This window comes from Colias eurytheme, chromosome 2 (genome assembly GCF_061535395.1).
Source record: "Colias eurytheme isolate Ceu_HAF_F1 chromosome 2, ilColEury1 Martin Lab GWU primary, whole genome shotgun sequence".
Taxonomy (NCBI): Eukaryota; Metazoa; Arthropoda; class Insecta; order Lepidoptera; family Pieridae; genus Colias; species Colias eurytheme.
In genome coordinates this window covers 12,824,096-12,848,957 of record NC_142981.1, presented here as the reverse complement: position 1 = coordinate 12,848,957, position 24,862 = coordinate 12,824,096, and the positions used below count along the sequence as shown (strand labels likewise).

Below are 24,862 nucleotides of genomic sequence, written 5' to 3'. Positions count from 1 at the left end.
TTTTATGTGTTCGTTAATCAATATGTACGGACCAGACGCGCCCACGCACAGTCTGCGCGAAGCGTGGATATCAGTGGTGCTCAAACTAATAAGTAAAATAAACCAAATAACAAATATTTGTAAGTATTTTGAGTCGTTCTAATCACTAGTAAAGAAGTGCATCAGTTTTTAGTATATAGGTAGGTATAAATTGCAGAGTTCTATCTTGAACATCCAGGTGATTCGCACTTATAATCTTTCATTTACGTCTGATGATTTATAATACTTTTTCGTTGATAGCGTAGTTATTACACAAAACAATTAATAAGTAGTATTAATTGTTTAGTAATTGGTCTGTTGTGGTTATTAATGTGTATGTGTATGTGCACACTTATGTGTGTGAGTAAAATTGTTTACTTTGAGAATCTTTGTCGTAGACTGTAGAAGTTATTTCTTATGCGGCTTAACCTACTAAAACCTAGTCGTGACTTGTCACTATTATGATTTGTTAATCATTCACTATATCCAGTTTTATACTGGGCTTTTACTACTAAGTAATTTGATAAAATGCATATTTAGTGTGAGTATTGGAATATCTTTGATTGATTGATGTTTATATTCTTCTTGTTTTATTGTACACGAATATTTAAAAAAGTTTTTGGGATATACAAAGATAGTGATATTATTGGGAAAAGAAATAGGACGTTAGACATTTGCAAGTTCACTTTGGACCTATGGTAATTGGTCAAAATAGTATTGTATAATATCTATGTCTACTACGTTTATAGCGAAAAAACGTAGTATTTATTTTTATTTAAAAGAGCTTTAATTTGATTTTTTTATCGTCCTCAGGACAAGAAATACTTTGACGTGTTTGCAACATTTTATTTGGTACTTACTTATTGCAAAAGGCAAAGTTGATAATGTTACTAAAACAACGTTTCTTGCTATATATGGTGCCCTCTCATAGCGTTTATAATTAACTTCTATAATACAATTACTTACCTTTTTACAGCGCGAAGATAAATTGAAGTGTTTATTTTTAAAGGAATTTATTACGTCAAAATGTTCAACACAATTAATTAAAACAAAACTCCAATTAATTATTATCTTTTATTTGTTAAAAGGAATGAAAAAGAACCAGAGCTATTTAAAACCATCCATATTACAGTACTTAAACAAATTATCGACGTTGCAAAATCCGAGATAAAATTGGAAAAATGTAAAGAGCAATTTCTCTTCCCTCAGGTATTCAAGTCTACAGCTTCTAATTAACGAAATGCCGCCGTGAAAAATGGCGACCATTTGGCGTCTTATTGCAGTAATTATAGCCCTTAAATAGTTCTGATTGAGATAGTGCTTTTAATGAAGCTGGTTGTTTTTGTTCGAACAAATTTCTTGCAGTGTCAAAATTTGATGAATCATTTTAAGCTTTGATTCGATGTGATTAACAAATTAAGAAGACGAAACGCATTTTTGGGATTATTTTATCGCCTTTTATAAAAATCATAGCAACATTGTTTAACGTTGGTTAAAGTAGAATATAAGTATAAAAATATGTGTTTTTAAACATTGCAGAATGCACACAATTATTTATTTCGTTTATAAAATACATACACTTGCGTTGGCGATATAAAAATTCCTAAAAAAATTATTCCGTTGCTCGTTCCGTATCTTTATACCATTTACCTGGTATAAAGATACGGAACCTTGGTACCAGGATTATCTAACTTTCCTTGCTTACAATATATTCCATGTCATAATATGATTCTTCTCTGAACGAACAAGAATCATACACATTTTCCTATTTACAATATTAAAATGATAAACAACCCCTGGTTATCAAACCTCAACAAATCACTACCACGGGAGGTCAAATATTTTGAATTTATTGTCGTCTTTAACATTCAGTTATCAATACTTAAGTGGACGGACCTTTTCCTTTGTGTATGAGTGTATAAAAAATAATGAATGGGTGCTGGTTATCTAAGGATTTGTAGCAATCATTTATACAATGGTCTATTATGGCAGGACACGCGTTGGGGTCCATGTTATGATTAAAAAGGATTTAGAGAGTCTTTTAGGCGCACTTATTGAAAAAAATCTGAAATATTAGAGAATAAACTCAAACTCAAACTCAAACATTTATTTATTCAATTAGACTTCTTCTAGAAGCACTTTTGAAACGTCATTACATGTTTTTAACATTGACCACTGATTCATTAATTTGTACTACATTTCCTATATTGTTTTGTACAATAAGGTGTTATAAATAAAGAAATAAATTTTCATAACATAAAAAAGACTTTGGGATTATCTCTAAAAATCTCGACGTGTGTGCACACATGCGCCGGCGCAACCGATATATTACACAGATAAGATCCATAGCGCACGTTCTATCTTAATAGACTGGCGATAACGGATTTGATCTAGTTGTATTTTAACCCTTTTAAAAAATAAGTTACGTAAAGAAGTAAAAACTTAAGTTGACGACGATGTGTATTATTTTGTATATTTTGTAGGATCCATATCTACTAACTAGCTGCGCTCCGCAGTTTCACCCGCGTGTCTCCGCTCCTGTTGGACTTAGCGTGATGATTATAGCCTTTCTCGATGAATGGGCTATTTAACACCGAAATAATTTTTCAAATCGGACCAGTAGTTCCTGAGATTAGCGCGTTCAAACAAACAAACAAACTATGCGGCTTTATAATATTAGTATAGATATTACAAATATGTACGGAAGTCTGTGTCTAATGCTTTCACGACTAAACTTTAGAATCGAACAACGTTACTTATAACATTATATATTCTGTTATGTCATTATATTATGTGGTAGAAAACAGTAGTAAGCTAATAACATAGGTGATGATACTTTTTGACCGTGATTGAACCCCCGGGCAAATCTAATAATAAGATGATGATATTTCAAAACTCAACAATGTATTTTGTAATTTTGAATAATGTAAATGTAAATTATATTTGTCACACATGTTCCTCTACAAATTATGCTCACTATACATAAATTTAGTTCGAGGCATAAACAAACAAACCTAGGTTTACCTTATTTACTTCGAGTATATAGAAAAATACAGTGTGACATAGGATAAAAAAATATGCTCTAGGTCTATGTAGAGTAGCAGCGCAAAAATTCACACACCTTAATACGTTTTAAAAATAAGAAAAAACGAGGTGTAGGTATGTAGGTGTTCGATGAACAATGGTCGGAGCAAATGGTGCATCAAGTTGCGATATGATCGCTTATTAGCTGTGTCCATGATGCAGGAACGATACGGATAAATGGGAATTTTTTTATTACAACAGAAAAAGGGTTGTTCACACTGTAGTGTCTTTTTATTTTAGCTAATTTCCGAAACAGTTGGACCGACTTAAAATGTTAGCAGAAAGATGATGAGCAAAAATATAGGTTAGCATATCCTTTTTTCAAATAATGAGAGTCCGGAAGTAGCTCTGAACATTATCTAATTAGTATGTATATTATTTTAATGTAGCATTTTATTAAAATTTCAACACTGCTCCAACACTTTTCACTTATTTTTTTATTATATTGCTTCACACGTTGCAAAACCTATCATACCCTTGCAATTAGCTGAAAAGGGCAGCTTTTACGAGTACCTTAATCTTTTTGTTTAAAACACCAAAAAGCAAATTAAGATCGGTATCTCGTTGAAAAATGCCGGCTTACAAAACCCGAGGTTTTCATTAATCATTTTGATCTTTATTACTCTCGTAATAATGACGAAATGTTAAAATGTCAGGTGAGAAAGTTCCGTTCAGGTAATGTTTGTTTGATTGTATGTCTAATGTTGCGTTCCAACATTGAAAGTGATTTGTTGAAGTTCTGAGTAGTTTGGAGAGAAAATTAATTTTACAAATCTGTTTCCATTAGCCTTTTGGCCTCGCCAGACTGAATATCTTTTAAGTATTAAGTACAAAATCTGTTAAAAAGTATTCGTAATCGTGGTTTTTTAGTTCTTTCGGTGCGCTATATAAAATTTTGATTGCTTCTGATGAGTTATTTAATTTGTTTGAACAGAGAAATATTTCTCTCACAAGTCACAAGCGATATTTCTCTGTTCTATTATTTTAAATCTATCGATAATGGTTTGAATAAGAAAGATTTATAATGAAACAACTCAATATTTTGAGTTATGTAAAGCTTATATTATATTTACAAAGAAAAACAAGTACTGAGTAGGATCTGGGGCGAGAAGCAAGCGGTAATAATGATCACCGACCGTTTCACATGACGCCCGCGCCATCTACAGACAAACTAAGTAAGCTTATTTTAGAAAAGTAGCGCCATCTAGTACTAAATTGAGCAACTTTGTGCCATTGAAACAAGACACTTGATAAATGATAAATATTCATCTTATATTAATGAAATAATTATTATAAGGACTCGGATAGGATAAATACAAAGTTCAAAGTAGGAATAATTCCTATAGGATTCCTCTGGAGCAGAATTACTACTAACCACTAAGTCAATGGGTCATTAATGTCACTGCATAATGCATTTTACCCCCAACTATTTACGCAATTTAAAATTTGGGTAAAAATCACTTGATGTTCCGAATTGTGATAAGGCTGGCAAACAAAAATGAGCAAATATTTGGTTAAATCAAAGTTAATTGCTTAGGCTTTATCACTGTAGTAAAAATGTCAGCTAAAACAAGTTTAAGGAAAATGTACTGGGTATTGGCGTGTGTTTAGAGAAGCTATTTCAGAAGCATGTTTGTTTTAGTGTTTCTGGTAGCGGAAACTGTTGGACTGATATTGATGAAATTGTATCAAACAGTTGTTTGGTAACTAGAAACGTTTTATATAATTATTGAATTTAGTTCCGCATTACGATAAGAAGATTGTATCAAATAAAAGATTTTATCAGATAAATTTAATAAATTATAATTATTATTGTACATTACTCAATAAATTTAGGTACTTTGCAATACTTTTATTAAAATCATGTTTTCTTATCTATAGATATATAGCTTTTGCCAATCATTTTTGAGATTATAAGGGTGCTTTTCCACCAATAATGTGCGAGGATGTGTAGCAAGGAATGTGTTTGTAACCAATCATATCGCTTCAAGTTTGAAGCGTGCGTTTTAAACGATACTATTGGTTATTGTGTCGAGAAGTGTGTTTGTAAATACAAACACACTTCTCGTCCCCCTAATAAAGTTGTCAAGCGGGATATCACGGGATATCCATGCAAAGCTGGGTCCATTTCTTTTCGAGGGTTGTTATCTATTGGATAATGAGAAATTTGCATGAAATTATTAGAAGGTATTTGAAATAAAGTAAACTTCAAAATACAATATTTCGTATATTTATTTACAAATAACACCATAACTAACAAATACATAATATAGATAAATCGTTGTCATAATCGCATAACATAATTTATTCCGACTCAGCTTATTAATTTGATTAAGGGCCGATTTTTCAATGCTTGGATAAAACTTATTTGTCGAATAATGTTTAAAACTACCATTTTAAAAACGTATTCTAATTGCCCGTATTTGACAGTTTACGTGACATTTTAATATTATCGTGTAATACTTTATTGGACGGATAAGTTTTATCCAAGCATTGAAAAATCGGCCCTTAGGGCAAATTTTTCAATTCTTGGATAAAACTTATCCGTCGAATAACGTATTACACTATCATTTTAAAAACGTATTCTAGTTGCCCGTATTTGACAGTTTACGTGACATTTTAATATTATCGTGTACTTTATTGGACGGGTAAGTTTTATCCAAGGATTGAAAAATCGGCCCTAAAATTATAAAACTCCATACAAAAACTTCATTGTTTTGAAATAAATCCATTATTTTACAATCTGTTTATTATACGTACAATTAAGAAAAGATTTCAATATTTTTCTTTTAATATATAATTGCAGTATACATTGTTAGGTATCAAGATATTAATATAGATTACATGTATATTTCATATTATTCTTTATCTTGGTACGTACTGAAATCAATATACAAAAATACAAATACATAGTTGATACAAGTTCATAAGTTGTGTGTAAAATTACGAAACTCTAGTACTATATAGGAATAATTTAAAATTGTACTCATGTAAAACCGGCTACTCAAATACCTGCAGCAGGGGCAATACTGGAATTGCACCCTTAATTGGCTCCTTAATGGTGATGTGTTTAGGTAAGCAGGGGAAATTTAGAGAACAACTGAAATTGCTCCAACCACCATGCAACCGAGATTGTTCCAATGTTGCACCTGCGGCAGGTTGACACTTAAAAAATGTAAACAGTGTCACATACAAATCAACGTGGAATGGTCAACAATTTTAATTTTATCATTAGAGTATTGGAGATGACAGGTATATATTATATTTTTGCTAATATGTTTGTTTTTATTTTATTATCAGCTGTCGGAAAGTCTTATCTCGTACCTAACTGCACACCTGAAAATTTCCTGAAAAATTATCTTGTGACGCGCTCTAATCTTTGAAATATATATTTGTAAACTAATGTCAAATGCTACTAGCCTGTGAATTTGTTTTTGTTAGATAACTTTTTATTAGCAATTAAAATCATGAAGTTTATTGAAATATTATTTTGGTTTTCAAACAATTCTCGATAACGGTGGGATATCACACCTAAAACAATATTATAACAATGACTATGTGACTTCGAATAATAAATACTTCATCGAAAAAGTTAATTTTATGGCATAAATCAAAAGGTGGTTGAACTGATAAAATTAAGTTTTCTTGATAACTATCACCCATATTCATTTAACTTTAAAAGCACGTTTAAAACGTTATAAAATTATACAATACAGTAAAATAGTCGTGGTTACAATCTCTGATTAATCTAAAAATCACAACTTTAAACCATCCTTTACTTAAACATATCAACTATAACACCTTTAAATGTAATAAAATAATCATAAGTCTCTATAAAATAGACTCCTATAGTACACCATAAGACGCCAATCCTTAATCCGGTGCAGGTATAGTTCTAAGGATGTTGGCTATATCCTTATCCTCTCCCCTGAGGACCACCAGGATGGTGAGGCTGATAACAGCCCCTAGCAGGACTCCGACAGTGATGGCCAGCACTCTCTGACCGAACGGCCATTTCGAGCACGCCCAGTATTGTTCCCGGATTACCCTGGAATTAATGATGATTAATGTAGTTAAAAAATAAAATAAAAAACACGCTTAAACAGACTATTACATTTATTTTTTCATTTTTCAATGAAATCACTGACCAAATTCTTTATTTTATTTTATTTAACAGTTTAAAATTCTAATATTTTATCAAGCAGCAATTATACAAAGTATAACTTTAAAATGTAAAGTAAATAATCATCATTGATCAATAAAGGAAATAATTTAAGGGTATAAAAATTTACAAAGTTTTGATATCTTTTTACCAAAAATTTTATTAAGACATAATATTTAAATTGTGTCTGTTATAGAGTTAATGACGTACTCGTATATTTACGATTTTATCTTATTTTGACTGACTTCAAACAAGTGAAACAAGTAAGTAGTTCTCGGATGTATTCCTTGTTCATCTTTTAACAGAACTTTTGCACTTAACAGCATCGATAGAGCTTTTTTTTCGTAGGAATATAATCGGCACGTTGGTTGGTGTAGTAATTAGGTAGGTATATAATCAAGTTACCCGTAACATTACCTCTATGTCCTGATAGATTTCTATTATAAGCAATCTATACTAATATTATAAAGCTGAAGATTTTGTTTGTTTGAACTCGCTAATCTCAGGAACTACTGGTCGGATTTGAAAAAAAATTTCAGTGTTAGATAGCCCATCATTACGCTAAGACAAACAGGAGCGGAGCAATGCTGGTAAAACCGCGGGGCACAGCTCGTATAATAAATTGCTGTAGCAAAAATAGCATAGAGCCACATAGACTTGGGAACAGGACAATCAACCAGATTTTCACTATTATGCGGGAAATCAAATCGAGATGATGTTGTTTGTGTTCGAACAAGTCGTGGACTTTGTCGTCACGTTCACAATTTGACAACTTATTATGGATAGATAAACCTCTATAATGCAAAGTATAAACTAACTCAATGTTCTTGTTTGGACTTCGGACAGTTCTCAATTTTTCGACGAGATTATAATATCTCGCAAGATAAACTTAAGTTTAAAGTTATTGATAATCTTATGGTGAATAACTTTGTATTGTAAACTAGCTTTCCGCCCGCGGCTTCGCCCGCGTTTTCAAAGAAAAACCCGTTCCCGTAGGATTTCCGGGATAAAACCTATCCTATGTCCTTTCTCGGGTATCAAAATATCTCTATACCAAATTTCATGCAAATTGGTTCAGTAGTTAAGGCGTGATTGAGTAACAGACAGACAGACAGACAGAGTTACTTTCGCATTTATAATATTAGTATGAATTAAACTAACTGGCTGAACCGACAAACGTTTTCCTATCTTCACGCAAACTGTCCAACGTGTGAAGCTAAGTTTTCTGTTTGTTACCGCACAATTTTCTTAATATTTGCTTTCCTAGAAGCCTTCTTCTGATAATTACGTTCACGCGTGATGTCAGTTAATAAGGAATTATTATTATTTAATTTTTAGATCATCATCATCAGTCCATAATATTATAGGTACGTTCCCAGGTACAGGCCATAATTCACCACGCTGGCCAAATGCGGTTTGGCGGATGACACAAAATGTCGTCGAACTTTTGATTCTTCGACATGTCGGTTTCCTCATGTTGTTTTCCTTTACGGTTCGAGTAGTGGTGATGTTACAACATGCGCTGATAAATTTAAAAATCTTATTTCCTGCTAGCTCGCCTGGTCTTGAACCTCAGACTCATCGATTTAAAGTCCGAGATCTCACCACTGCTCTAAGTAATTTTAAGATAAATTACATTTATTTTATACAAAAATAAATTAACCGTTAAATTTTTAATTTTTGAACGTCCATAAAATAGAGGATGTAAGTAAGTATGCAGACCAGCTTTCGCTCTACATAAATCTCATACAATATGTTTTTTATATGCATTTTATTTGGGCAAAGTTAGGACTTATCACTAGAGTTGCCATGACATTTGAGATTTCAATAAATTTCACACAATCTTGTTCGTTTTGTGATAACAAAACTAACAGTTTATCTTAATGTTTATATTTTATCAAACTAAATGATTAATTTACGATAGATCGATCAAGCAATTAGCACGTCACTAACGTAATATACGTTTTAATAATAAATTGTTTCAATCGTGTTCAAGTTTGAGGCATTTTTACTCTACCTATACAATAAACGAAGCCAATATTTTTATTAGGAAAATTAATAGTTGGTTTCCTAAGAAACAATGAACGACATATCTCAAATCCTTTACATGTAATGTTAGATTTTTTTAATACTACAACATGTGAATTTGTAGATATCCCACATGCTCAGGGGGCATCCCCTGAGCATGTGGGATATCTAATAATAATTATTATTTTAAATAAATAACACCCTTATAATACCACAAAAATTTAGAGTGACCACAATATATTCTAGCTTAGGACCATCTCAATTGACATTCATCTAAATATCCGCACACATATCTTTTCTCTTCTGTCCAGCAAATCCACACACACACACACACACACAAGCACTTACGTAGTGGGCGGCTGTTGCAGACGACTCTGGTTGACGTCATCAACGCTCCCTACATACGCCGAGTTCACATACACAAAATCCACTGTCTTCGCGCCCTGGCTCTGCTTGTAAAAGGTGTTTGGTTCCACCCTCACTGAGGGTATACTGGGCCCCGGCTTCGACATCACACCAGTCACAACAAACACGCTCAGAGAGCCGTGAAGTACTGGAGCCAGCTATCGATGATAACGGTTATCTGATAAGCAACGCTTGATCAATTCGTTCAGAACTGTTGGGGAAACATTCTTTGTTATAAATAGATTTTATGATGTTTTAATGACAGAGTGATTAGTGTTAAGCTGAGCAATCCTACTGTTATGAAAAAGTAGTTTCTTAACAGAAAATATCTGATAAGATTTTTTTACCATATGGATATTGGATTTCTTCAGCTGTATTTCAAACACGTCTATATGTCGTATCATATTATGTTATTATCATGAAATTCTGTACAAGAGAATGAGGTCGACTGAAATGTATTCCAATGACGTTTCCCGAAGTAGATTTTCTAAAAATTAAAGCTTGAATTTATGGAGGGTTGGGTGTTTATTTGTAGAAGAGAACGTTGAAAAGTATAATAAAGAATAGTACATTAATAAAGGTAGAAGACAATCCAAACTTTCACGAATAATACTAAACTATTGTAACATTATTCACCTCCATTTTTATAAACCATCAATCTCAATGAAACCTTAATCACTACCGAGCAGATAGTGCACGTCATAAACATCAAAAACGGTACATCCAAACTAAGGCATATTGAAAAGCCCTAACGAGATGACAAAAAATGATCAACAACGTTACATAAGATGCGCCATGTATGGTGGAACTAACGAAGGCTCGGCACGCGAACCTTCCGCGTCTGTTTTTGTTCCACCCATAAGGAGATACTTGCACGTGATTTATTACGAAGAATGCTCAAATTGAAATGCTGCTGATGCATGGGAATTTGATGATTGGAGTGCTATCGTTTGAATAAAAGCAGTTTTGCAAAGACTCATTTTTTTTCTTTTGCGTTGGGTAAACATTTATCTCCTTAAAACGGTTTTGCCACTTCTTTGCCTACTTATTTTAAAGATACGTTTGTAGCCTGTAATAATTTTACAGAAATAAAATAACCATAAATTAATTTGAAATTATCGCATTATAAATCATCCGGTCGACTCATTAAAGGTGAAAAACGAACGCTGGGGTTAGCGTGAAGTGGGTAACACATTCCTCAGACCAGATCGTTTCTATGACAACACGCTTGGACACCAAACATGTTTCTATATTTGTTTTCCCACGAAGTAATAGGTGCAAAAACAAACAATTACCATACGATCTATCCTGTGACGCTAATAGGCGACACATGCCTGACTAATTCCTGCCCAGTCCTTTGTTTGCGCTTTTAATGGTTGAAAGCGAAGCAATGTCTCAGTACAGGTGAGATTGTAGAATTTTAAAAGGATTTACGGTGCGCTAAAAGACTCAGAACTATCTAGAATTTCAGTAAAATTTCAGCATTAGTAATTTATACTTCTGGTGAGGTAATTCTTCGAAACCAAAGTTCAGAATTTGGAAATAGGACTTAATAATAAATATTTATATTAATAATTAGTGCTAGTAGAGCATATTAAATGTTCGTAACTCTATTTTCGATCATGCAAGTATCTTACAAATATTACATGACACGGTCAAAAGAGAACACTTACCATAATATTAGGTACATTTATTATCTTAGATTTGTAAGAGCAAAACATTGAAAATTATAAGAAAACATAAAAAAAGAAAAATAACAGAATTTAAATAAAGGGCTACTGATATTTATGTTTTAGGATACAGAATTTCAGAAACTCTTGTGACAACAATTTTTTCGTCATGAAAACTTTCACTGTTTATTTTCTTCGTATAATAAAAGTTTCTAAAATTATGAAGATACATTTTCTTTCTCAACAATCTAAGCTAGAGATAAAGTATTATAAGTGTCTGTCTGTCATGTAAGTCATGGCGCGTGATAAGACCACCAGTTGTGTGTACATTGACATAATTATTGTATATTTCCTATGTATGGTTTTTATCTGTATCTGCATAGTAAAGCTGATTTATTTAATTAAAGCAATTGAAATGTAATAACAAATCAATTGGAAGCAGCAAAAGTTACATAATTCTAGTCATCTTTTAAACAAATGAACCGACTTAATTTTAACAACGATATGCTATTTTAATGGCGCATACCCTATACTTTAGAATGCTTATTATATCGATATATATGTATTCTAAGTCCTAAACATTGTTTAGGCAGCACTAAGCGCAAACATATTATATCATGTTATTTTATGTAAGGTTAATTAGCGATTAAAAGATTATTAACTATAGTCACATCATGCAAATATTTCAAAATTATTATTGTTTAAAATAGAATGGCATTGATTAATCACTACATTTTGAACTCGCTTAAAGAGATACCCATATTTCCACTTTAATTTAAATTTCACCAACCACACATTGTTTTCCAGAAAATGGAGCTACTCCACGTGATAATAAAGTCGGGACCTTCACCACGACCTTTAGCCTGGTCCCTTGAAGTGTCCCCTACAGAAGCAGCAGATGACTGGCGTCTGCTCCGAGCATTTGGAGACAGGGACCACTGCAAGAAGCTTTGGGACCTCCGACCAGAGAGGAAACGGAGGAAGGTCCGAGCGCAAAAGGGAAAGGAAAAAGTGTCCTGTTCTACGCAGTTTGCGAATCCTAAACCTGTGGAGAATGGAGAGGTAATTTTGTATGTGTTAGCATGTTTGTAGGTATACTGAGCTAGCTGATCTTGTTAAGATTTGTGTGGTGTGAGTAATTTGAGGCATAGGGTGTGTATTGATTATAATACTAGATTTCCGCCCGCGGCTTCGCCCGCGTTTGCAAAGGAAAACCCGCATAGTTCCCGTTCCCGTGGGATTTCCGGGATAAAAACTATCCTATGTGTTAATCCAAGTTACCCTCTATATGTGTGCTAAATTTCATTGTAATCGGTTCAGTAGTTTTTACGTGAAAGAGTAACAAACATCCATACATCCATACATCCTTACAAACTTTCGCCTTTATAATTGTATATATATATATTAGATATATTAGATGGTCATCATAAGTAATGCAAAAAAAATATTGAAACTGAGATCCAGTTAATATTTTATTAGGAAATAAGTAGAATTTTAATCTTAGAAAGCATTGTCTAAAAAATATAATAAGTATCTACTTAATAAGTAGACAAAAGATAAAAGTTATCTTTATTCTTAATCTTCTAATAAAACACTATTATTGCAGGTAGTAAGTAAGGCGATTTTCATTACAAAATAGCTACTTTAGAATTCAATAAAACAAGTGTTTTATTGAATTCTAAAACAGCTCATAGGTGTTACTCATACCTATCGGCTATCATAACAAATACAATATCACATCTGATAAGTGATGATAAGAATAAAAGTAGCTTTGTTCGCACTTTCGTAAACTACCTACATGTTTGTACACAATTTATAATCTAAATATAACGTTGAACTAACTATAATTTTAGCAATTTATGTACTCGTATAGAAGCAATTACTTTTTATTATTATGAGTCAATTACTACACAGTATAAACTAAAATCGCTTTCTCTGTCCATTTATCCCTATTAGGCTTAAATCTTTAAAAATACGCAACCGATTTTGATGCGATTTTTTAATAGATAGAGCAATTCTCGAAGAAGGTTTTATTTTATAGTTGTATGTTGTTTGCTGTTTAAAAAATATTCAACGAAAACATAGTCGAAATTATTTAAAAAGAGAAAAATTCTTTAATCGGGCTTATCAATTTAAAATATTTTCAAATATTTATAAATTATTTTTAGTCCAAGAAAATTTTAGATCATAAAATTTTGCATCGGTGATAATATGCACAATACAGAACACAGCTCTACATTGCAAAATAAACATAATTTCAAAATTGGAAATGACTACAATTATTATTATTTAGTTTTTAGAAAGTTACTTTTTTAATCCGAAATAAATTAAATCCCAATTAAATCTCATTACAGATGCACGTAGCAATCGGGGAAGGAGTAACGGTGCGGCGCGTGCGCATATCATTCAGAGCAACGCACGCATTACCGCATAACTACTATACTGTCAGGGAACTGACGCTGGCCGCGAGGTGCCTGTGCCACGGACATGCTAGTCATTGCAATGTTAATGATAAGGTTTGTAGAAATATAAGGTTTATTATAAAGGTGACCCCCTGTTGACTATGATACTAGATTTATCAAATTAAAGGTAACTATAATGTATAGTTAAAAAACTGTTGAAACAGAACATTAGTTCAGCGATTTATAGGTAAAAACCGAACTGCTTTAAAACTTTTAAATACATAATAGAATGTACAATGGTAGAGCATCATCACCACCAAAATTTATATTAGGGATCATGTTGTTTTATCCCCATACTTCCTAACCATAATTATTTCAAATACTATTCACCATTCCAGGGTGCAAAATGCGACTGTCTCCACGGTACTTGCGGCGGGCACTGCCAGCGCTGCTGCTCCGGCTCCAAGTGGCAGCCGCACCGGCCCTGCGCCCCCTCTGGGGACTGCTCTTGCGGGGAGCGGGGGGAGTGCGCGTTCGATGACACGGGGGATGTGCTGTGTGTTAATTGTACTGTGAGTTGGTTAATGAAATGTCAAAAACGTAGTAAAGTTCGTAGTACACTGGTAACTGTAGAGGAAGACGTTCATTCAATTAAATTAAATTCAATGCTCATCAGTTTACAGGATTAGTTTCTTTATACAAGTATTGTCATGTTCTGCTCTAACTTTTAAATGAGAATAAAGCCTATTTAAACCTTAATTATAATTTATCAAAATGAATGTGTTTTAGCTTAAAGGAAGAGGTTTATCATAAAAAATATGATCGTGGCCCTAATTAGACAAAGTTCACACAGGATTTGTAAATTCATAGAGTTTGCATACCCTTAGCATACACCATTCAATTATTATTTCATTGATGAAATGATCAAGATCATTTTTTTCCAAAAAAATTTATGTTCTTATTTTAAGGTAGTGACTAACTTGCTGAACTTTAGTGGTATTTGTTATCATTGTATGACTCAACCTTTTCAATCGCTATCAATGACAAGATCAAACAAATAGGCGATTCATAGGTCTTATAATATCTCTTCGACAATATTTAAAATTGCAAATTGATCCTTGAACATGAGCTTTTCATAAGACTTCAAAAGCGGAGTAGGTTGTTAGTTTGAATGCATTTTTTTGTTTTAGAGTTTTAGAACATTCGACTAGGTGAACCGATTTTGATAAAACTTTTTATATTTGTAACTTTATAAATGGACCCTATAAAATTTGGTCCAGTTCTGTTCATTTTAAGGCGGTTTAAGTTTTTGTTAAGAAATAATTATAATGCAAAACTTAGGCATGTTGCAATGTTGTGGTTTTCAGGATAATCGCGCAGGACCACTCTGTGATCGATGCTTGGTCGGGTTTTATAACGCTCTCCCTGACGGACCTTGCGTGCCCTGCGACTGCGATCCTGAAGGTTCTGATGGTAATGAAAAATATTTTTCATGTAAAGTTTTATTTTAGCGCTTATAGATTTCGTATATCGCTGTTTTAGTAAGTGTCTTCTTAAACTCTATGAAAGAAGGCTGATACCCCACAAATGAGATGCAAACCAATTACATATAGACATTCAATAAAGAAATAGATGGAATAAATTTAATTTTTCTTTCAGGATCATGTAATTGGGACAAAAAACAGCAGCGTGTTCTCTGCACCTGTCACGCTGGCTTCTCAGGTCCGAAGTGCGAATCTTGCGAAGACATCAACGCCGTGTTCCCAAACTGTGTGGTGGATGACACCACGCCAGCGTGCAAGTGTGACCCCAGGGGCATTGTGGATCCTAGTAGAGTTTGTGAAGATGTTTGTGAATGTAAGGTGAGTAATTTTAAATGGAAAAAGAAAATAGAGCTTGTTATTCTTCAATTAGGTTAAAAATGTGATAACGATGGATATTATATTCCTAATTTATTCACAGTTTCATTCGCAGAAAAGCAATGATAGAATTAAAAAAAAATTTAAATTTAAACAGCTGATTGTGACATCATTGAGAAAATCAAATTGACACTCTTAAGTTAAATGAATAAACTCGAAAATACTATTGTAACGTTACGATTTAATGTCTTGTGAAATATTTTTCAGGCAAACGTAATAGGCGAGCGTTGCGACGAATGTGCTTCTGGATATTTTGGTCTGAATGCAGATTTAGCAGATGGATGCTTGCCATGTTATTGTTCCCATCTCGCTGAGACGTGTCGCGTGAACCATAGAGCACATTTGCACCCTGACGTGAGTATTCTTTAACCCCCAGTATTAAGAGAATTTATATTATTGACATGTGGCTATAGAAATTCTTTTCTGTCTTTGTCTCGAAAATTAAGCCCTAAATGGATGACAAATTAACAAATGGTTAATTATTGTAGAGAAGAAAAAGTTATTATTTTGGTATTAATTGTGTTAATAGTATGTTCAGAAAAATCATTAGTTATAGAGCAGAATATACATAGCATACAATGATGAAAAAAAAAATGATTGGCCGGACCAGGTAAAGATTTATAAACTTAATATTTTCGTAAAACGTTGTAAAAGTATTAGTTGTCAAGACACAAGTAAAATTCTCTGTTCCTTTCGCTTCTTCTAAAAGTAACTGAATATAAAAGCAATAACTGTATACTTTTATTTCTGGAGGAAAGGTGGTGTTGCCTTTGGGACAGGCGTGGCTCATCAGTGACGCAGCGCTCAACGAAACCCTGGAGCCTTCAGTGGATGAGCAGGGAAAACCTTATTTGATTACATATGAGGTTTGTATGTGGATATAGATTTAAGAATGTCTCTAAACACATGCTTTGGTGAATTTTGTACATAGTGCTTAATTATCTAAATCTATGATGATAGTACTACTACTTTTAATAGGATTTCGAAACAAATTCCTGATAAATAATTATTTGTATATTTTTAAAAACTATGTAAGTGCCATATTTTTTACAAATAAATGTTATAATTTATAGTTATTTATTTATTACTCATTATAATATGCTTGATGATATCATCATATTGGTTGTATTTTTTGACTGTTGAGTTTTTTCTTCAACAGATAGGTCTTTATCGCAATGAGTCATACGTTAATCGCAATAATGAGAGACCATATTGAAGTAGTTTGTTTAGATTGTAATAAAGAATGATTCATTGTTTTATGACAAATCATAAGCATTTAAAAACTTACTAGATAAGTTTTTTTAAAAAAATGATTTTATCATTTTCTTATTATGCAAAAATGTTCTTATTACAATGAGTCAAATAAATCTTTTTCTAGGTAGAAGGATGGGAGTCATTTTATTGGTTGACAAACTCGTTCAGTGGGGAGCAGCTAGATGCTTATGGGAGCGAAGTCAAAACAAGCATGTACTGGAGCGTGGCTCGAGGAGACACTGGTGGTAGCCCCACTGTGGGGCCTGATGTGATTCTGGTGGCAAATGGTAAGATCATCTATGTATTTAAATAAAAGGTGAAAAATAGAGCTGCAACAATAATTTATCATTTGAGAAAGCAACCAGAAACATCGCGAGGTACCAACATGTTTATGGTTTAGATGTTTTCGCAATATTTTCGGATGACATTTAAATTGCAAGTTATTGCATGTTTATTCCAGGTTTTATTTCATTGTAATATTATTAGTCATCTTCTAATAAAGAGCTTTTGTAATATATTGTTTCGATACTTATTGTCGCCTTTTCAGATGGCAGAAAACTGACGTACATAAACAGCAGTCACGAGTTTCCCGGTCAGTTGGAACTGAGTGTGGTCCTGGTGGAAGGCAACTGGTACTTGGAGAATGAACTAGCAAGCAGGACACAGTTATTGGATGTTCTGAGTGACCTGCGGGCGGTTATGATTCGAGCTCATTATCATAACGATCAGGATGAGGTAGGAAGATGTTTTTTGACGTGAGGTATATCCAAGAATATGCTAACTGCACAGATTGTAGTTTGTATAATCTTGTGTAGGTATAACTTATCTGTCAAAATTTTATGGTTTTGATACATTTTTTGGTGTTCCTGTTCTATATATTATGACCAAAATTCGGCTGTCCCAGGTGCAAAAAAAATCATTCGGAAGAAAGTTCTTAACTGCTCTATCAGCAATCGAAATGTCTTGTACGACCTTATACATACTTGTCTTAAATATTTCAACACAGGTTCGGTTAGAAGGCGTAGAGATCCTCAGCGGGCACGCAGCAACAGAAACATGTGCGTGCCCCAACGGCTACGAAGGTGCACAGTGCGCGCAGTGCGCGTGGACGCACGTGCGCATCCGTCGCGCGCCCTCCGCGCTGCCGGCGTTCGAGTGTGTGCCCTGCGCGTGCAATATGCACGCTGGGTGCGCTAGCGGTGAGCGGCTGCATGTTAATTTGATACGAGAGTTAGACGTGGTGGTGGTGTAGAAAATATAAAGGGAAATCGTTTGAGTTTTTCATGGTAAGGTGGCATTTTAAATGTGATGTTTGTAGAATATTTTGTGGAAAATGAGGTAGGGTAAAAAAGTACCAACTAATTTATTCTTCTTATTTTGACGTAATATTGGCTCGGGATCAGTTTATGTAGAGTCAGCTTACTACCAGATTTTCTTTTTGAAATTTTACTTTGCATTAGGTATCCATAAAACGGAATGCCAGAAAAAAGTTTAAAAAATAATTTTAGTATCATTACTTTTTAAATTTGCTTTTTAGTTGACGGTCCGTGTGGAGAATGTCAACACAACACAACTGGGCCGCATTGCGAGCGCTGTCTTCCGGGTCATTATGGGAACCCAGTGACGGTATGTAATCACATAATTTCATTCAGAAATGAAAGTTAACTGAAATTGTTTAAAATATATAATTGCGCTCTCTCAGTTTAACTTTTTGTTATAGGTATATATTTCTTAACCTTAGCCAGAGCCCAGAACAGAATATAAAAGCTATATTTCTTTCTTCATAGGGTGGCTGCAAGCCCTGCGCCTGCCCACTATACGAAGCTAGTAATAACTTCAGTCCAAACTGTGCGCTCGCCGGTGCTGAGGGAGACGAGTTCGTTTGTACACAGTGTCCGGATGGGTATACCGGGGATCATTGTGAAAGGTAAGTAACTGTTATAAGCTCTTTTTTTAAATTGTTTTATTAATTAAATCATTTTGATATCATGCTATTCTAAAGAGTATGTAATTTTTTTCAAATAATATATTTTTCGTTCTTATTTTTTATTACTTGTTTCAAAATTCGACTCTATCATGCTAACAGCTATCTCACATGTCTTTTTTTTTAAGAGGACTACTTAAACCGTATTAGTTTTTTTTAAGCACCTTAAAAGTATAAATTAATACGATTACATTTTGATGTTATTTATTAATATTTACCAGATTCTGAAAACCCAAGGTGCGTCCCACGTCAGCAGCTGATCATACAACATATATTAATTTTGTCATCACAATTTGTTGTCTGTTACCTGAAATAAATAAATAAATAAATAAAAATAAATTTATTCTCTAGCTGTGACTCCGGCTACTGGGGGTCTCCCACGACCCCAGGCGGATCGTGTGTCCCCTGCGCATGTGGCGGGGGGCCGTGCAATGCGGAAACCGGAGCGTGCCTCGTATGCCCGCCGCACACGGAGGGCGAGACCTGCGATCAGTGCCAGGTATTGCCATCTGTTTTCATGTATGAAATATTAACCTTTGTTGTTCATGAAAATTTGTTTAAGTGTAAAATTCTACCCGTCTGTCAGAATGTGTCCGTCTGTTATGACATAACTTTATTAAAGAAATCGATGAAACTAGAACAATTATAATAGTAATCTTCTAGTGTAACAAAATATCGATTACCTAATCAGTAATGTAACAAAAGTATATCTATTATTATATAACAGATGGATGAATAAATAATACACTATTTACTAGTCCTTACAAAATATCTTATTGTATGTTTAAAAATTACTTATCCACCACAGGAGGGCTACTACTCCTTGATTGAGGGGGGTGCGTGCTTGCCGTGCGAGTGCGGGCGCGGTGCGCTCTCGAGCGCGTGTGATGTGCGCACCGGAGCATGCGCCTGCGCACCAAACTGGACGGGCCGAGCGTGTGACAGCTGCTCTACTGGATATGGGGGTAATGTTGTTGTTAAAATATTGAGAGTAAAATTTTAAGGTCGATTCATGGCAATACCGTCACGTCATGGAGTAAGGCGACGATTTTGGTATCTTTGAATCATGCCAAAGAAGTTTCACGTCTGACACGTGTGCTCCACACATTATGGAGATAATGTTTTATTGTGGTTTGTAGTTTAGAAATAAATATTCTAATATATGTTTTATGTTTTGATTATGCGTGAGTTATGCTTTCGTTTATGCATTTACAAAATATGGATTGTTTTAAAGTTTAAAATAAGATAAATTGTTTTTAGGTAGGTAACCGTGTTTGTTGGGCTAGATAATAATGTAAAGTTCATGAATATTTCAATGATCCTTGAAGTTATTCATATGAATGCGCTTATTAACAAAAAAAACTACATAATAATTTCATGAGATGAAACCATTATTTTTACACATCTCTGTTGATTAATTCAGTTTTTCGAAAATAACAAATCTTATATCATAATATTTACTAAAATAGATGTAGAAGCCGGTTGCCCAGCTTGCCGGTGCGGCGTTGCTGCGCTAAGCGGCGCGTGCGACCCCGCAAGCGGTCGGTGTGCGTGCTCAGAGGGAGCGGAACCGCCCCGTTGTGATACTTGTCGGTTGGAGTACTGGGATCTGAGTTCTGATGGCTGTAAAGGTGAGTGCATAATTTATTCTTTGTATGTAGCTCTTGATGGAAACGCATTTGATAGTTTTAGACTTTGAGATAAAGCACTAAAGTTCCACTTTGATTTACTTTTAAATTGACTGTTGAACTGATGTGTTTTGCCGTGGTATATTATATTTATGACTCGTGTGAGTAACAAATATTTGGAAATTCGTCTGGTGGTAAGTATGTAGTATATACTTTTTCTATAATAATATGATGTAGTTAGGTGTGTTATGAGTATGAACTGATGAGATTTCGAAACAATTATTTGGTAGTGAATGTGGTATATTTCTTACTTATAAGGCGTTCAATTAAGACAAAAAAATGTTGTGTGGTTTTATGAAACCACGGTAAAAGTGAAACTGTTCGAACGTTTCCGGACACTGCTTTGTGTAGCGCATGTCGCGTGTCGGTCGGCTGCCGAGTAGGTATACCTACTCGGCAGCCAGCGATACACGCGACATGCGCTACACAGACCAAAAAGTTTGAGACGATGTAATAAAAGTTTCACTTTAAAAATAGTACCTAATCAATTATTTAAAAAAAATTGACTTTGAAAACTTGATTAGTTATTGTTAACCTTCAGCTCTTCACCAATTTGGCTCTACTAAACGATAATTTTTGCTATTTTAAATGCCTATTTTGATCGAACAGCTAAAGCTGATGTTCAAGTTATTTATAATTAATTGGGAGAGCAACATTTATCTAGCAAATAAAGTTTATTGTTCATATCATATTTGTTCATATCTGTTTTCCGTAATAATAGATATTATAAGCATGATACGTTTTCAGGCAGCTACGTCAGTTGGATAAAATATATGAAAGTAATTAACATAAAGTAATAATTATAAAACAAAAAAAAATAGGAAAATATAAAACTGCACATATTACGTGTACCTACTTCCATCCTGAAAACATCCATAAAAGATAGATACAAATGGCTTTATACGATACGCGATTACGAAGACCACGCGCGCCGCGGGCGCAAACTAGTTCAACAATATAAAACAAACATCAATACAACACACATTGAGCCATCACAATTGTTTAGTAATAACAAAATTGCGTGGCAGTGCGCAATTTACGTAATGTGGGGCCACCAAGGAGCCGCCTGGGGCCGGTCTAGGTTAGACCTAAGTTATTTTGCATGCTCTTGAACCTTTGGCATCCGGTTTTTGATCTATTATGTCTAGCTGGCCGCTGGCTTCGTCTTGCATAGGATATAGAACTGTTTTGGGTAACTACAACCAAACATATTGTGTTATAATTAACAGTTTTCATTATTATAGCGATGGCTTTGAAGAAGTGTTTTAATTTCGATACATCTAAGGAAAGACATTTTCAAATCTGTACCACTCTACTTACCTATTTACTCTATACATTTCTTCTTCCCGTATTCCTTCTAGATACCTACCTACGACCCGTGTTTTTTAACGAATGCTAAAAAATTAAAAATCAAACATTGACATAAGCAGCATTCATAAAATTATTTAGCACGCCCGCATAAGTAAATAAAAATGTTCATCTACTCTTCTATTCACCTAATTTGAACATCGTGGTATAAAGTATTACTTTATGTTTATTTTATGTATTACTTTATGTATATTATAAATAGCAAATCATCCAACAACGTAATCAAAAACATAAATAATTCCTCACCCCTTACATTATGCTCACACTTAGCACTTACACCGTAAATAACGAATACAACAATAAACATGCCTGCTTGTGTATCAAATGCTCAAATTTATAAACCTCTGGGTTGCGTCTTTATTTGTTCTTATAAATTTATGGACCAAGCGTGAACAATGAACATCGTAATGCAAAATGCAGTTATTAAGATATGAAAAATAAGCTTGCAACTATGTCAGAGTCAGAGTACTTTAGAGTGCTTTTGTTTATTCAGGTTAAACTTGGTAATTACTGAAACGATTTTGTCATTATCATGGACACGCAAATTAACCCAACAAATTATGTTAGGCGCATTAAAATTATCCACAATTTTAATTCAGGCGCTAAAAATGATATCAAAAGTGCATTATAATGCTATCATAAAGCGGATAAATTAGAATTAGACAGATAATATTAAAATATATATTAATGACTTATTTCTTCAAAATTTCTCAACATCTTAAGTATGGTTGCTTATTAAAATATATGAGCTAGAAATTTTTGAACGAATGTTAACCTTTAGGTCCAACGTTGCGTCCAACGCGGTTGCGCTACCAATTCAGCCGATCTCTTATCGAAATCACTTCATCCGAAGTACATACACACCTCCATTCATAAGTTTACTGTATTATCAAACTAGCTTACCGCCCGCGGCTTCGTCCGCTTTGTCTAAAACCTAATAAATTATATACTAAAACCTTCCTCTTGAATCGCTCTATCCACTAAAAAAACACATCAAAATCCGTTGCGTAGTTTTAAAGATATAAGCATACAAAGGGACATAGATAGGGATAGAGAAAGCGACTTTGTTTTATACTATGAAGTGGTCATACTTAATTCACCATAACATACTTAACCTATAGCCAACATGATGTGATTACTAACAAGAATTAACTGTTAAATAGGTTTCAAGTTAGTCGCCTGCAAGTCTAGTACGCGCTACGCTCCAGGCTATTATTAGCGTTCCTAGATTTATAACCAACTCATTAGTATCGCTCTTTGATAAATTATTTACGCAACAACCGTTATGGGACCTAATTAATAATCTGTTTGAAGTAGCGCTTGATATCGTCTTGTTTTCTAGTAATATTATTTTCGTTAATTTATAATAAGTTCTGAATTTGTTATAGTCTATGGTTATAGTAATAAATATAATGAGACCTTTGTCTCGAAGAATTACTCATCAAAGTCTTGTATGACTGTTTTTTCATTTTGATAGATGAAATTAAACAATCCATACTAATATTATAAATGCGAAAGTAACTCTGTCTGTCTGTCTGTTACTCAATCACGCCTAAACTACTGAACCAATTTGCATGTTATTTGGTATGGAGATATTTTGATACCCGAGAAAGGACATAGGCTACCTTTTATTGCGAAATATGTACCACGGGCGAAGCCGGGGCGGACCTCTAGTATAAAATAAAATAGTGTTAGGATTCCGGAGGTAACTCACACATACGTACCTACTTACGGAATTTTCTTTTCTCCAATATTTAAAATTAAATAAATATATACTTAAATAAATAAACATTTCAGGACAATTTTCGCACACGGCACGATCTGATCCCATTCTAAGTTTTCGCTTGTGTTATGGAAACTAGAAGGCTGATAAACATACATGTATAATTTTAAATCAATACTTATACATATATAGATAGAATTAACACCCAGACACAGAGCACACATCTATGTTCATCACACAAATATTAGCCCTGGGTGGGAATCGAACCCACAACCTCTGGCTTCGAAGGCAGGGTCACTACCAACCAAGCCACCCGGTCAGTCAAATTAAAAGATATGAAATACGTAATTAAATAATACCAAAGCGCTCCCGAAACCCAGTTAAATTTCCTTGACATGCAATTAGAAGGTATTCATTGCTAATTACGAATTACTAATTAACAATAAATTTATTAGGAACATTAGAATCGCTAATTACATTCTTCGTTAGAGAAACAATGCAGGGTATCTAGGTGTCTAATCATATGGTTCCAGTTAGTAGTTTGAACTAGGTTTGCACTAACATCTGGTTTTATTGACTAGCTATATACCCTGGCTTCGTTTGAAGAAGTGAGACAAAAATATCCAGTGGTATGAGATATCGAACTAACTGAATCGATATTATTATAATAGGTTCTTGACTATTAAGACAGTCAAAAATAATTATTGTGTAAGTAGTTTTTACGTCGCATAAAACCATGAATCGGAAACCTGAAACTCGACATGACCTTCCAAACTCTTTATACTCGAATAACATTACCCTATTTCTCCCGGTTGGTTAATAAATGTAAAACACGACTTCCTGAAGTATTATCCTTACTAGACGAGTATTGAGTTACTGGCGTGATACTCAAAATCGTCGAGCGGTTCACGGTCGTTGCTTGTATTATGTGCTCGGATTTCAGCAGTTTTCAAGGATATGTTTCGCGATGTTATTTTATCCTTTTTGGGTAAAAAAATACTTTGTAGTTAGTATCCAAACGTTATAGTAATGATGAATTATATTTCACAAGCCGCTTCTCCCAGCTTCGCCTGGGTTGGAAAACCATGTAGAGCCTACATATTAAGTTTTTATTTCAGTAAAGATGTTACATGTTTAAAATCAAATTGAAAATCACT

General features: G+C 33.8%; 2 protein-coding genes across 2 annotated transcripts in view; one reads left to right on the top strand and one right to left on the bottom strand.

The window, feature by feature from the left end:
• Positions 1-24,862, top strand: part of wb (wing blister) — a 145,346-nt gene that overhangs the window by 5,075 nt on the left and 115,409 nt on the right. The window contains exons 4-18 of the mRNA XM_090109713.1: positions 12,175-12,429; positions 13,722-13,883; positions 14,168-14,341; positions 15,137-15,242; positions 15,429-15,631; positions 15,896-16,042; positions 16,447-16,554; positions 17,067-17,229; positions 17,490-17,677; positions 17,949-18,141; positions 18,480-18,568; positions 18,730-18,869; positions 19,278-19,425; positions 19,735-19,891; positions 20,396-20,557. Of these exons, the coding sequence (XP_089965839.1) occupies positions 12,175-12,429; positions 13,722-13,883; positions 14,168-14,341; positions 15,137-15,242; positions 15,429-15,631; positions 15,896-16,042; positions 16,447-16,554; positions 17,067-17,229; positions 17,490-17,677; positions 17,949-18,141; positions 18,480-18,568; positions 18,730-18,869; positions 19,278-19,425; positions 19,735-19,891; positions 20,396-20,557 (2,395 nt within the window). The remainder of the gene's footprint in view (positions 1-12,174; positions 12,430-13,721; positions 13,884-14,167; positions 14,342-15,136; positions 15,243-15,428; positions 15,632-15,895; positions 16,043-16,446; positions 16,555-17,066; positions 17,230-17,489; positions 17,678-17,948; positions 18,142-18,479; positions 18,569-18,729; positions 18,870-19,277; positions 19,426-19,734; positions 19,892-20,395; positions 20,558-24,862) is intronic.
• Positions 5,334-10,685, bottom strand: LOC149910782 (uncharacterized). The gene is made up of 2 exons (XM_090108598.1): positions 9,641-10,685; positions 5,334-7,150 (listed from the first exon to the last, which is right to left on the bottom strand). The coding sequence occupies exons 1-2, from the start codon at positions 9,802-9,804 to the stop codon at positions 6,976-6,978; spliced, it is 339 nt and encodes a 112-aa protein (XP_089964724.1). The 5' UTR covers positions 9,805-10,685; the 3' UTR covers positions 5,334-6,975.